Genomic DNA, 15,452 nt, shown 5'->3' on the forward strand with positions numbered 1-15,452 from the left:
TCGTGGGTGGGGGGGGGGGGGGGTGGAGGGGGAGCGCAGAGACAAGAAAAGATTGAGAATGTCTGATCTAGTTTCATTATTTCCTTTCTGGATCTTTCAAGGTTGATTGGTGCCGCAGAAAAATAATTCTCTTTACTAATAGTGTCAAAATATTGTGAAATGCCATCCTTAACTTTCTGTTGCTAGTTTAACCGATCTTTTTGGTCCTAATCCAGCAACTCTTACAGTATCCATAAACTGGCGATATGGGAGCAAATAACTGAAAAATCACAACACATTAAGGTTGAAATAAAGTTACCTGGATAATGAACCGTTAAAATTTCAACTGACTAAAACTTCTACAGCAGGGAAGTTTGGACAAGGATAGAAAAGGATGAAGGGGTTAATTATATTTCACATGTTACAATAATGGAAGCAGTTCAAAAACCATGTAAAATTCTGGAATTTTCTTTTTAATCCTTTCCATGAATCTTTAATCTTTTATGTTGCTTCTTAAAACCTACTTCTTCAATCAAGCTTTTAGTGATCTGCATTATCATTATATAATAAAATCCCTGTTACCTGGAATTCAAGCAACTGGCAGCCCTCATGCAACCAACAAAAAAATAAATAGGCAAAAAGTATGGAAGTTCAAAATTGGCGCACCTTGCCATTAATTTGCCGATCTATGCACCACTCAAGCAACCGGAAAATTAACTTATCCAGCAACTACTAATCCCCACAGTTGCCAGATACCAGGGGTTTTACTGTATAGCAAGGTGGTCACATTTTGATTGATATTATTCCAGTGGAGGAAATGGCACCTTTTTAAAATGTTTAAAGGTACTATATCATTTGAATCTTTTTTTATTGCATTTGACAATTTGAAGTTGTGAAAGTTGTAAAAAATATATTTTTGAAACTATTGAAGAAATTATTAGCATGGTGTTTTACATAGTCTCTGTTATATTTGCTCCTCATAGTTTATATGTGAATACATTACAGTTGCAATTCACATATTGAGGACCTTTTTCTTTTAAACACTAATAACTAATAGTGGTGTGGTTAACACATGCTATTACAGTGTCAATGACTGAGGTTCAAATCTGGCGCTGTCTGTAAGGAGTTTGTCCATTTTCCCTGTGTCTACATAGGTTTCTGAGTCTTTGCCGACACGAGCGTTGAAGTCGCCCAGGATGACAACCTTGTCGGCTGTAGGGGTACGTTGGATGAGGTTGCGCAGGTCGGTGTAGAACTTGTTCTTTTCTGCTGGTTCCGCCTGGAGGGTTGGAGCATAGACACTGATGAGGGTGATGTGACGCTTGTTTTGAAGTGGGAGTCGCATGGACATGATTCGGTCCGAGAAGCCTGTCGGAAGGTTTTCGAGTTTGGAGGCAATGAAGCTCTTGACCATGAAGCCTACACCAGATAGGCGTCGTTCATCCGAAGGCTTGCCAGACCAGTAGAGTGTGTAGCCCACGCCGCGTTCTTGGAGGCTGCCAGGAATCCTGGGCAAGCATGGCGTCGGCAAGTGCAACGACAATGGGCGCCTCCTGTTGGAGCTCTGCGCAGAACAGCGGCTTGTCATTACAAACACCCTTTTTCAGCAGAGGGACAGCCTTAAGACCACCTGGATGCATCCCCGATCCAAACACTGGCACCTCCTGGACTACATCCTGGTGCGAGAAAGTGACAAACAAGATGTGCTCCACACCAGGGTCATGCCTAGCGCGGAATGCCACACTGACCACCGGCTGGTTCGCTGCAAGCTCAACCTTCACTTCAAGCCAAAGCCCAGGAACAATAAAGCCCCCAGAAAGAGGTTCAATGTTGGAAAACTGCAGTCAGACGAAGCGAGAGGAAACTTCCAGGCAAACCTCAAAGCAAAGCTCGACGTTGCAACCCGCCTCACGGACCCGTCCCCTGAAACCCTCTGGGATCAGTTGAAGACTACCATACTGCAATCCACTGAAGAGGTACTGGGCTTCTCCTCCAGGAAAAACAAGGACTGGTTTGACGAAAACAGCCAGGAAATCCAGGAGCTGCTGGCAAAGAAGCGAGCTGCCCACCAGGCTCACCTTACAAAGCTGTCCTGTCCAGAGAAAAAACAAGCCTTCCGTCGCGCATGCAGCCATCTTCAGCGCAAACACCGGGAGATCCAAAATGAGTGGTGGACTAGCCTCGCCAAACGAACACAGCTCAGCGCGGACATTGGCGACTTCAGGGGTTTCTACGAGGCTCTAAAGGCTGTGTACGGCCCCTCACCCCAAGTCCAAAGCCCGCTGCGCAGCTCAGACGGCAAAGTCCTCCTCAGCGACAAGATCTCCATCCTCAACCGATGGTCAGAACACTTCCAATCTCTTTTCAGTACCAACCGCTCAGTCCAAGATTCCGCCCTGCTCCAGCTCCCTCAACAGCCCCTAAGGCTAGAGCTGGATGAGGTTCCCACCCTGGATGAGACATATAAGGCAATTGAACAACTGAAAAGTGGCAAAGCAGCAGGTATGGATGGAATCCCCACAGAAGTCTGGAAGGCTGGCGGCAAAACTCTGCATGCCAAACTGCATGAGTTTTTCAAGCTTTGTTGGGACCAAGGTAAACTGCCTCAGGATCTTCGTGATGCCACCATCATCACCCTGTACAAAAACAAAGGCGAGAAATCAGACTGCTCAAACTACAGGGGAATCACGTTGCTCTCCATTGCAGGCAAAATCTTCGCTAGGATTCTACTAAATAGAATAATACCTAGTGTCGCTGAGAATATTCTCCCAGAATCACAGTGCGGCTTTCGCGCAAACAGAGGAACCACTGACATGGTCTTTGCCCTCAGACAGCTCCAAGAAAAGTGCAGAGAACAAAACAAAGGACTCTACATCACCTTTGTTGACCTCACCAAAGCCTTCGACACCGTGAGCAGGAAAGGGCTTTGGCAAATACTAGAGCGCATTGGATGTCCCCCAAAGTTCCTCAACATGATTATCCAACTGCACGAAAACCAACAAGGTCGGGTCAGATACAGCAATGAGCTCTCTGAACCCTTCTCCATTAACAATGGCGTGAAGCAAGGCTGTGTTCTCGCACCAACCCTCTTTTCAATCTTCTTCAGCATGATGCTGAACCAAGCCATGAAAGACCCCAACAATGAAGACGCTGTTTACATCCGGTACCGCACGGATGGCAGTCTCTTCAATCTGAGGCGCCTGCAAGCTCACACCAAGACACAAGAGAAACTTGTCCGTGAACTACTCTTTGCAGATGATGCCGCTTTAGTTGCCCATTCAGAGCCAGCTCTTCAGCGCTTGACGTCCTGCTTTGCGGAAACTGCCAAAATGTTTGGCCTGGAAGTCAGCCTGAAGAAAACTGAGGTCCTCCATCAGCCAGCTCCCCACCATGACTACCAGCCCCCCCACATCTCCATCGGGCACACAAAACTCAAAACGGTCAACCAGTTTACCTATCTAGGCTGCACCATTTCATCAGATGCAAGGATCGACAATGAGATAGACAACAGACTCGCCAAGGCAAATAGCGCCTTTGGAAGACAACACAAAAGAGTCTGGAAAAACAACCAACTGAAAAACCTCACAAAGATAAGCGTATACAGAGCCGTTGTCATACCCACACTCCTGTTCGGCTCCGAATCATGGGTCCTCTACCGGCACCACCTACGGCTCCTAGAACGCTTCCACCAGCGTTGTCTCCGCTCCATCCTCAACATCCATTGGAGCGCTCACACCCCTAACGTCGAGGTACTCGAGATGGCAGAGGTCGACAGCATCGAGTCCACGCTGCTGAAGATCCAGCTGCGCTGGATGGGTCACGTCTCCAGAATGGAGGACCATCGCCTTCCCAAGATCGTATTATATGGCGAGCTCTCCACTGGCCACCGTGACAGAGGTGCACCAAAGAAAAGGTACAAGGACTGCCTAAAGAAATCTCTTGGTGCCTGCCACATTGACCACCGCCAGTGGGCTGATAACGCCTCAAACCGTGCATCTTGGCGCCTCACAGTTTGGCGGGCAGCAGCCTCCTTTGAAGAAGACCGCAGAGCCCACCTCACTGACAAAAGGCAAAGGAGGAAAAACCCAACACCCAACCCCAACCAACCAATTTTCCCTTGCAACCGCTGCAATCGTGTCTGCCTGTCCCGAATCGGACTGGTCAGCCACAAACGAGCCTGCAGCTGACGTGGACTTTTTACCCCCTCCATAAATCTTCGTCCGCGAAGCCAAGCCAAAGAAAGAAGACATAGGTTTCCTCCGGGTGTTCGTTTCTTTGAACGCTCCAAAACGTACTGGGGTTGTAGGTCAATTAGGTGTAATTTGGCGGCATGGGCTATGGGCTGGAAGGGCCTGTTATCATGCTGTATGTCTAAATTAAAATCAAACAGCAAGTGCCATGAACTCTTAACGGTCTTGCAACAAAATCAGTCAGTCACAATAGTGAACGATGGAAAACCTGTGCCATCTATTGGGAAGCCAAAAGACTACCAATAGAAGTTGAAGTGTCAGCAAGTTGTTTTACTAGTATGAAATATGAGATGTTATAGGAGAATTTATTGTCATAAACATGTAACATGTACAAATGCATTGAAATTCTTACTTGCTGCAGCCTCAGAAAAGAAGAGACACGAGCAACAACAGTATAAATTAAATAACTAAAAGGTTTAAGTTTATTGGTCACATTATACCTGGAAAAGTGAAAAGGGTTCTTAGGTGCGTACACCAAAAGGCTATCTCTAGCATTCATATAGCCATGTAAAGAGCACAATTTACAGAGTATAGGATTGCAATGAAAAGAAAGATCAATTAGCACCATGTACGGGCTGCTGCTTTCACACCTTAATGCACCACGAGACAGAAAAATAAATAATAAACATAAAATGATTGATAAATAAATATTCAGAATTGTAGCTAATGCAATAAATTGTGATGTTTAGTAGCTCCTACTGTTAGGACATTTATTCTTTTCTATCAAGAAACATCTATATACTACTTTACACTTAAAGGTTATTGTTTAGCTAGAAGAAGAGTGTGTATGAGTTTTACCCCTGGAAGGAGTAATAAAATACTATGGTATCCATAAATTGGGGAGTCATAATTGATTGCTGAACAATGTAAATGACCACACTGGAAATGGAAATGGACACACCCTACAGAGAATTGCCGAATTGTAATTGTTTTAATAACTTTTGACAGTTGAAAAGTAAAAATAAATTTGGAAAAGAGTTAAGTTATCTAATAAAATAGGAAAATGAAAAGCATTTTAAAGAAGCTAGATTGGGTTCACTTGACAGTCAATGAAGGCATGCATTTGATGGTGACTACATGGACTTGAGTAAGGTTTTGGAAAAGATCCCACAACCCAAACTAATTTTTAAAAAAAGTAAAAACCCATGGAATCCAGAGTTCAAATTTATTGAAAGATGGAGAAAGTTTGTTTTGAGAGCAATCCAGTTAGACTTTCATACATAGTGCTGCAAGAAAGACAGTGCAGAAGTGCAAACTTACAAATGGAGATCAGTTGGTACAGAGCAAAGGCAATGTAGTTTTACTGTTGTGAAATTCATTGAGGAATCTGATTACGGCAGGAAAGAAACCATCCTTAAGGCAAGACCGTTGGTAGGGTGGGATAGGTCCTTTAATATGTTAGCTGCTTTTCCAAGACAGCTGGAGGTATAGATGGAGTCGATGGAGGTAAGGGATGGCCTGAGCTGTGTTCATAACACTCTGCAGTTTCTTGAGCTGAGCAATTCCCATACCACACAGTGACGCACCCTGGCAGGAATTCAAAGGACAATGGGAAATTTGATCTGAAATTGGCTCAGTGGCAGGAAGAAACGACAAATCATGAAGGACGTTCTTGTGATTGGAATACTGTTACCAGGAGAGAAAAAGACCCCTTGCTTTTTGTAATTTACATCTATCAACTAATCTTAAATTTAAGACGCTTACAAAGAAGTCTGCAGATAATAGAAATGATGTTTCAGCACAGACTAGAAGGGCCAAAAAGCCTGCTTTCTGTGCTGTAGTGTTCTATGGTTCTAATCTATCTTCCTCATACTGACTATCTGCCCTCCTCAAGATCAGCTTGATGAATGGTTTTGAACTGAAATATCAACAGTTCCTACACCTCCTCAACCCCACAGATGCTGCTCAAATGGCCGAGTTCCTTCTGCAGATTATTCAGGCATGTCATGCAAAAACCCTTCAATGAAAGGATTCAACATGAAACATTGACTCTCTGTTTCCCGCCATAGATGCTGTCTGACTTGCTGAGTTCTTCCAGCAACTCATTTTTATTTTGTTAAACTGGAATTTTTTTTCTTTGGTGCAGAGACACTGGATAGAATAAATACAAAGAACACATAATCCTTGGAACAGGGATCAAAAACCATAAAGCTTTAATAAAAATGAATAGTAGAAGGGTTAAAAAGAAGAAAATGAAAAATTCCCTCCTCCTTGGAATTGAACTGAAAGTCATGATCATCAGGAAAGAGTTGTAGGTGCCACAAGACTTGCACCACCAGGTTAAGGAGTAGCTGCTATCCCTCCACCATTGGACTCCTCAACAACAAACTCATTCATGGACTCACTTTAGGACTCTTTTGAACTTCATTATTTTTTTCCTTTCTATTGCACAGTCAGTTGGTTTACAGTTCTTTATTTCTTGTATACGGTTTTTTCCCCCCACAGTATCAAAAAGTAGTAATTCTGCCTTGCCCACAGGAAAATGAATCTCAGGGTGGTATGTACTCTGACAATAAATCTGAGCAGATGCAACCTGCAGAACTTGGAATGTCCAGATGGAATATAGGGTTAACCAACACGGTCTGAATAGCCTCCTTGTGTGTTAAATGCAAATTATTCTGGAGGTACCATTTGGCACAGCTCCCACCTGCAAACCACTGGTTGAAAGGATCTCAAGTGGCACCTTTTCTTGCAGAAACCCTTTATTTGAAGATGGGGGCAGAGGGAAGGAAAGCGACCGCGAGTGAGGGGAGTTTGAAAGAAGGGGGCTGCGGCTCAGTTCAATGTGCTTGTGTGGAGCGCAGTGAAAACAAATGGGGTGTGGGGGGGGAGGAGGAGGAGGGGGGGAGGAGGAGGGGGGGAGGAGGAGGGGGGGAGGAGGAGGGGGGGAGGAGGAGGGGGGGAGGAGGAGGGGGGGAGGAGGGGGGGGGAGGAGGGGGGGGAGGAGGGGGGGGGAGGAGGGGGGGGGGAGGAGGGGGGGGGGAGGAGGGGGGGGGGAGGAGGGGGGGGGAGGAGGGGGGGGGAGGAGGGGGGGAGGAGGAGGGGGGGAGGAGGAGGGGGGGAGGAGGAGGGGGGGAGGAGGAGGGGGGGAGGAGGAGGGGGGGAGGAGGAGGGGGGGAGGAGGAGGGGGGGAGGAGGAGGGGGGGAGGAGGAGGGGGGAGGAGGAGGGGGGGAGGAGGAGGGGGGGAGGAGGAGGGGGGGAGGAGGAGGGGGGGAGGAGGAGGGGGGGAGGAGGAGGGGGGGGGGAGGTTCTCAAACAGTTACATCGATCACATCTGATTGATTGGGGATGTGGAGGAGGAGGAGGGGCGGTGCTGCTGCTTTGTGGGCGCCACCCCCACGGGGTGAGAAGGGGGCGGGAGCGGCAGCGGGACACCACCATGACTTGGTGAAAGGAGAGTGAGTGGGAGCCCTGTGTGTGTGTGTGCAAACACAGCGCGGCGTCAACGTTGGCGACCGGAGAAGGTCTTCTGGAGGTGTTGTTTTTAATTGAAGAAGAGAAAGTAAAATCCCCCGTTTTAAGAGGGAGACCGTTCCCAGGGAAGCCGGCGATTTTTGAGGAGATTTGACCCCCTTTTGCATCTCACAGCATCTGTTCTCGGCTCGGTGTCGGAGGCGAGAGGAAGATTTTTTTCTTGCCCCCCCACTCGGTGCACAATGAAGGCGCCCGTCCGCCATGTTACCGTGATGGCCAGGAATTGACTGGAAATCTTCATGGTCCCTTTTTTTTAAAGACTCATTTTATTACAAAAACATTTTACTCCGGTCGAGTTTATTCTCTCCCCACCCCACCCCCCCCCCCCCGCCGCCGCCCTGGAGGGAGGGAGGACGAGGAAAGCGGGAGGAGGGAAGAGAGGCTGAGTTTGCAGCCGCCGCCGCCGCCGCCGCTTTGTGCCGCCCGCCCGCTCACTCACCCTCTTCGCGCCCGGAGCTGCCATGGCGGAGCAGGCGTATTCCTGGTGAGTGAGTTTCGATGTCCTTCCCACAGCGGGGCGGCCGGGATTGGAGTGGGGGGGGGGGGGGGGCAGGGGCACTCGTTCCTTTCACCGGCGCGGAAGGGTCGGCGATCTCGGGTCGTGCTGCTGTGGCCTGGGGGTGGAGGTGGTCTTGTTTTCGTTGTAGGCCTCGGCCTCGGAGTTTGCCAGGGCCCGGAGAGAGAGAGAGGAGGGCGCCGGGTGAGGGCATGTTTTGCGCCGCCGGCGACTGGAGGGCGCTGTGGTCCCGACCGCCGCCGCCGCCGGCCTCCGCATTGTTTCGCTCTCTCTGGGATGGCACCGAGTGCGAGCGGGGCAGCGCAGCTTCCGCGCCTGCATGAAGGTCCACTCAGAGCCGGGCTGCTTGGATCCTGGGCCCAGAGCACCCGATCAATGACAGCCCACCCCCTCCACCCCCCAAATCGCTGGCACCCTCCTTTGGTGATGGTGGGCTGCCGCTCAGATGCCAGCAAGATGAGCATTAGATGGAGGAAACAATTGCTCAGGATAATCAATAAGGAGCTTCTGCATTTTCACGAATGTATAATTGGAACCATGCTTTTTACGCCTGATTGACCACCGGCTAATTGTTGCAATCGTTCTGGTTTCTCTTTCTTTGTAAACCGAGCAATGAGCATATTGGGCCAGGTATTTAGTTTCTGGGATTAGGGCAATCTCAGAGTTCTTTTGCATTGCATTCCATGCACTTTTTGTTGTGAATTTCGACGCTGCAGAACTGGCATTTTACGAACTGACTGAATTCACAGTTGCCTGGATGACATGATGGAGGGAGGGAGGAAGGGGGTTGGGGGTCAAACGGGTTGCATAAGTATATGCTTTCTGGATAATCCTCTTAAGAGCAGGATCATTTTCTTGATATTGAAAGAACGTACACCATGCATTCATTCTGTTCAATTTGCTGTACTTGTTTAGCATGTTGTGTACGTTTGCATTCCATTGAGACTAAAGTATACATTCTAATTGCAGGTTAAGATGTAGGAAAATCTTTTTTGTTTAGTGAGATAACATAATCAGTGACTGGATCCTTTAGAATCCCCATTGAGCTAATTGTATAAAATAAGTTTAAAAAATTTTAACGTACCATTGGGAATATTGTCTCACTGCTTTACTAAATTGAGACAGTATGGGCAAGAGAAATGGCAATTCATTTATGAGTTACTTGAGGAGCAGCTTTTAAGCTACAAACACAGATCACATTTAGTCATTGCACAATTGTTTTCGTATTGTATGGCTTCTTGAATTAGTATTATAGTATTTCACAATTCAAAATGCTGTGCTGATAGTCCAGATTTGGAAGAATGACATTGTACTACTGAGTCCACAATGTAACTGGATTGATTAGATATGATCAGTCTCCATTTTTTCGTGGGTTAGGCAAGTACTTTCCAGCTCACCGGGGGCTCTATGCCACGAGGAGTTGCTGATTACGACAGGACTGCCAAGCAAATGAGTTGCTGGGACAGGATGAAGGAGGGTCAGTAATTGTAATGGCACCTTGACTTATGGTGTTCACTGTAAGCAAAAGATGGTGTCGGCTAAGTCTGAAAGATTGTTTTTTGAGGAGCAGAGAAGGACAAAGTACGTTGGTGTATTTTGTTTGCTGAACCACCCTGTTAATCATATTCCTGGTAGTGTGCTGGTAAATTTTAATATGTTGGCCTGATGCATCAATGTTACTTATCTTGATAAAGTATTAATATTACAAACTCTAAAATTTCATTAATTCACCATGACATTAAAAGTTGAGATGTCACATAGCATGTTATCAGCTGACATTAGCATGTAAATTTGTTAAATAATATTGACACTGATAATAGGAGAATTTTGCTCATATAGTTTGGATCTCTGAATTGCCTTATGATCCATATATTGGCATGGCTTTATTTGTTGCTACACGATCTTCCATTGACAAATTTTATACTCTTGTTTTTTCACCACAAACCTACCGAAAGGTGAAGTGTATAAGCCTTTCTCTTTATTAAATATACAGTACCTTGTTCCTCACTTCATTTTATCTAATTTTGCTCCATTGAATATGATATTAAATATATTTCATATTGGGACTTAAAATTCCTGATTCAAGAATCAATGTTGGAAGGATTTAATGCTCACTAACCAAATATGGGAAATTCCAAGTTAATTTCACTGCGATGGCAAGGACAATTATACAAAAAAAGTTGCAATTTGTATAAATTAACTACTTCAACGGCAAGTTAAATGGTCTTGATCTACAATATGAATTTAATGAAAAATAGAATTCTAATTGAAGTATAATCATTCTTGATAAACATCCTTCTGCTAATTTGCACATATGGGCTGTATTTTTTTAGGTATTATCAAATCCTTGGCAAGTGTAGTATATCATTGACATTTTTAGATTGATTAAGATCCTTATTTTTGCTTCTCTATGTTTTAAATCTTATCTATTTGCATAGACATTTTGAGGGAGAACACAAATTGTCTTTGGATGTTATAAAATTAAGTTATTGAATGAACTTGATGCATGCAATTTAAATATAATAAGGTGATTAAAAGGGTATTTTGAGGCCAAAAGAAAACATTGAAGTGTGTGTGTAAAAGAGCTGAGAAACATTGTTTGGACTTTCCTTGTCAATCACCTATAAAATGAAGGAAGTTGTTGTGGTCAGTAAGGCCTAAGTTAGGCAGAAGGACCTTTAAGCAGCTCAAGCAGCCGGCCCATGAGCCAGGTAAAGAAGACCCAACCATGTGGATGCAGAGTGGGGAGGTACCGGTCAAGCTGAGATGCCAGGACCTGAGGCTTCTGCTTTCTCCCAACCTCCTGGCCAACGTACAGTCCTTGGAGAATAAACTTGATGAACTCCAAATCAGACTTCAACACGAGGGAGTGCTGTGTGATGTACTTTACAGAAACATGGCTAAACACGAATATTCCGGCATTGCTGCAGCCCAAAGGCTGTACCCTCCATTATGCTGAGAGAACACCGGTGTCTCTGTTATCATCAGTTGATCATGGTGCACAGACATGACAGTAATGTCCCAGACTTGTTCTCCTGACCTGGAACATCTGGCGATCAAGTGTCACCCATTCTATGTGCCGAGGGAGTTCGCTGCATCATCCTGGTTGTAGTATGCATTCTGCCCCAGGCTAACATTAGGCTGGCTGTGGAGGGACTGAGTTCTGTGATTAAACAGCCATGAGACAGCACATCCTGATGCCTTCCTGATCATTATGGGAGACTTCAATCAGGCCGACCTGAAGAGGTCTCTGATAAAGTACCACCAATGCATCGCAGGCAAGACCAGGGGAACCAACACACTCGACCACTGCTACCCCACCATGAAAAACACATACCAAGCCTTATCATGATTATACTTCAGCAACTCTGATCACCTGGCTGCACTTCTACTCCAGATGTACAAGCAGAGACTGAAGACCACAGCACCATCGTTGAAGACAGCAAAGCTATGGTCGAGGGAGGCAGAGCGTCTGCAGGACTGTTTTGAATCAGTGGACTGGAACATATTTAAGAAGAAAGAAAATGATTCAGCTATGGCAGCAAGTGCAGGCCATTACAGCCTGTAAAGTGAGGATGAACACCATAGATGGCTACGTTGCTTCATAACCTGATGAGATTAACACCTTTTATGCCTGCTTTGAGAAGAACCAAACAGTGCCAACTAAAATCCCTGAAAAGGCTGAGGATCCTGTGATATCTGTCTCTGAGGGTGAATCATTCAAGAGGGTGAATCCTTACAAGGCGTCAGGCTCTGATGGCATACGTAACAGGTTATTGAAAATCTGCACCAACCAACTAGCCGGAGTGTTCACGGACATTATCATCCTCTCATTGAGGCAGTCAAAGGTTCTCACCAGCTTCAAAAGGGCGTCGATTATCCCAGTACCCAAGAAGAATAGCAAGGGCTATCTCAACGACTATCTAGTGTGATGAAATACTTTGAGAGGCTGGTCAAGTCCACAAATTACATGTACCTAAGTGAAGATCTAGACCCACTGCAATTTGCCTTTCAATTTGCAATTGCTCCATGGCAGATGCAAATATCGCTGGCTCTCTGCTCAGCTCTGGATCATCTCAAAAACAGCAATTCTTACATAAGACTGCTCTTCATAGACTTCAATACCATTATCCCTCAGTGCTGGTCAATAGCTACAAACTCTAGGCATCTGTACCCCCCTCTGCAACTGGATCCTTGACTTTCTCATTGGAAGACCACAGTCGGTACGAATTGGAAATGTCTCTTCATTAGGGGTTTACAACTTGGATTGTTAAAAAAGGAGTTTAGCCTGCCAATTTGGCGGGTTATCTACCCATGTACAGGCCAATTAGTGAGTTACATTTTTTTAAAAACTGCATGGGTAGGCAAGCCACCTCGGACGTGGATTGTCTACCCATGTACATGCACCATGTAGCTGTTACTGGTTAATTTGTAAGTGATCATGACTGCCTGGGCAGAAAATTACATCAGTGCTTGTGTGCAGTGGCAGTTTTCCTTACCCATAATCCACCACACTGCTGGAACTCCAGAGCGGTTCCTTCCCCAGCCCTGACAGCATTCCAAATCGGCATTCACCCCGGCCCCAACAGCATTTTCCCACCCACCCCGATTCCACGCCTGCCCTGCCACTAACCTTTTGGAGGCCAACACAGGGAACAGGGGATTCCCTGCGAAGCGACCAGGCAATTTAGGGACCAGTGTGTAAGGGGCTGCAGGAGCCTGCTACACAGGTAGGATACACGGATCCCAAGCAGCCCCAGTGTATAAACGCCTACTGATCTTCACACAGGCGTACCCTAAGGATGCGTGCTTAGCCCACTGCTCAACTTGTTATACACCCACGACTGTGTGGCCAGGCACAATTCCAATGCCATCTACAAGTTTGCTGATGACATCACAGTTGTCGGCAGAATCACAAACGGCAATGAGGAAGCGTACAGGAGGGAGATGAATCAACTCGTTGAATGGTGAAACGATAACAACCTTGCGCTCAATATCAGCAAAACCAAGGAGATGATTGTGGACTTCAGGAGGGGAATGCAACCCAGTCTTCATCGAGAGCTCAGTAGTAGAGAGGGTCAAGAACTTCAAATTCCTAGGTGTAAACAACTCTTAGGATATGTCCTGGAACCTCTACATTGATGCAATCACAAAGAAGACTCGCCAGTAACTATACTTTGTGAGGTGTCTGAGGAGATTCGGTATGTCATCAAAGACTCTCGTAAACTTCTACAGGAGAGCATTCTGGCTGGTTGCATCACTGCCTGGTATGGTTATAACATGTATGTTTACACCATGAGGGCTGCTGCAAGACACCAAATTTAATGACTTGTTCATGACAGTAAATTCTGATTCTGATACATGATTTCCCCACTCAGCAAATATTGAATCTAGAATCAGAATTTATTGTCATGAACATGGCATGAAATGCGTTGATTTACTGTATCATTACAGTACAGATATTAAAATTAAATAATAAACAATTGAGTGAAATTTGCCACTGGTGGTGAATTTGATCAAGTGTTTGGCAAGATCATCGATGTTTCTTGGGCAGCCTAACTACAAGATGAGTAAACATCAGGTCAGGTGATTTGTCTAATTACCTTTTTTTCTCCTATTGCCATATTCTTTCACCTTGTACTCACCCACTTTTACCATTCAATTGTACTTTCCTTCCACCTGATGGTAGACGTTCTCCTTGGACTAGTCTTTACTCTGCCTCCTTTCCCTTATGCCTTTTTATTTTTTCCTATTTCTGATGAAAGGTCAATGATCACATATGTTAACTTCTGTTTCTCCTCCTAACTTCTGTCAGTTTCCTTACAGAACACAAAAAAGGCCATGGTCTTGGCTGCCTGGTCATATTTCTAATGTTGTTGTCCTCTTTAACATCATTCTAATCCAAGAGGATATTTAGATGAAAGCTTGTTGTGATTTATTCAATAGTGATATTGAACTTTCCTCACTTCACAAATTAGGCTTAACTCCTTATGCTCTAATCGTTAACACAAATTGTGGCTGTAAACTTCAGTTCATTTCTTCATATAATTCAGTGATTTCATTGTCATTCATGAAATGAATGTGGGATTAGTAATACTGCAACAGCAGGATGAGTTCTGGACCTTTGAACCTGAGTAACGAGCACGTGACCCACCATGGCTATTAGGGATTTTAAATTCAAATAAAATAAGTCTCGAATTGGAGCTCATCTCTCCAATTTTAAAAACTCCATCAGGGAAGGAAATATGTGGAAATTGCAGAAAATAATAGTTGGTGGGAAGGGTCTAAATGAAGTCTGAATATCCCATCCCACCTATACATCCATGGCGGATCACATGCTCTCTATTACTTTAACAACTTTAGTTCACTGTCCCTGACCACCTTATTTTGACTATGGCCATCTGGTCCCTATATCGTTCCATTTTCCCCCATGAGGAAGGCCTCTAGACTCTCTACTTCTTCCTTAATAATGTACCCAAACAGTTAAAGGCAGCATGATCAGTGCAACACTGTTCCAGTGCGAGTTACCTGGGTCCGAACCCAGTGCTGTCTGTAAAATGTTTGTACGTTTCTTTCCCCACCCCCCCCCTCCCTTCCCCATGTCTGTGTGGGTTTCCTCTGGGTATTCGGGCTGGAAGGGCCTATTACAGTGCTGTTTGACTAAATTTTAAAAAAATCATTTCTACCATCCCCTCTTCCATCTGGGAGTATTGGTGTTCATCCTCAACAGCTTCACTTTCAGCTCCTCTGAAGCTCTTGGTACTCGCTTGCACTCCAGCAACATCCACCTTTTTGTTGGCTGCATGGTACAATCCATGCTGTAAGCCTACAGGGGTAACGCTCCCCAACTTCTCCGCCTTGTTGGTTACTACATTGGTGTAGCATCTAGCACCCAGCTTTGCTGCTAACTTCCCTCAATTTCATTTGGTCCATCTCCAATGCTTCTCTCCCCTTTCTGGATCTCTCCCTCTCCCTATCTCGGGAGACTGACTATCTACCGACATGTTTTACCAACCCACTGCTTCCTAATTACCTGGAGTAATTAGGAAGCAGTGGGTTGGTAAAACATGTCTTCCCACATGTAAGGATGCTATTCCATTCTCTCAGTTCCTCTGTCACATTTGTTCCCATAACAAGGCTTTCTATTCCAGGACATCTGAGATGTTCTCCAGTAAACCTGGTTTCTTGCCATTGCTATTAATGCAGCCCTCACCCGCATCTTCATTTCCTG

At 45.5% G+C, this 15,452-nt stretch overlaps 2 protein-coding genes across 4 annotated transcripts in view; one reads left to right on the plus strand and one right to left on the minus strand.

The window, feature by feature from the left end:
* The window catches only part of hnf1a (HNF1 homeobox a), a 379,757-nt gene extending 371,173 nt beyond the window's left edge, over positions 1 to 8,584 (minus strand). For both annotated transcript variants that reach the window (XM_069932935.1, XM_069932934.1), the window contains exon 1: positions 8,144 to 8,584. The gene's annotated coding sequence lies outside the window, so the exon portion shown is untranslated. The remainder of the gene's footprint in view (positions 1 to 8,143) is intronic.
* The window catches only part of sppl3 (signal peptide peptidase 3), a 176,331-nt gene continuing 168,449 nt past the window's right edge, over positions 7,571 to 15,452 (plus strand). For both annotated transcript variants that reach the window (XM_069932938.1, XM_069932936.1), the window contains exon 1: positions 7,571 to 8,188. Coding sequence is in view for 1 of the 2 variants with exons in the window: in XM_069932936.1 (XP_069789037.1) it covers positions 8,166 to 8,188 (23 nt within the window). In the remaining variant the exon portion in view is untranslated. The remainder of the gene's footprint in view (positions 8,189 to 15,452) is intronic.

The sequence above is a fragment of the Narcine bancroftii genome, chromosome 4 (assembly GCF_036971445.1).
Source record: "Narcine bancroftii isolate sNarBan1 chromosome 4, sNarBan1.hap1, whole genome shotgun sequence".
Lineage (NCBI taxonomy): Eukaryota > Metazoa > Chordata > Chondrichthyes > Torpediniformes > Narcinidae > Narcine > Narcine bancroftii.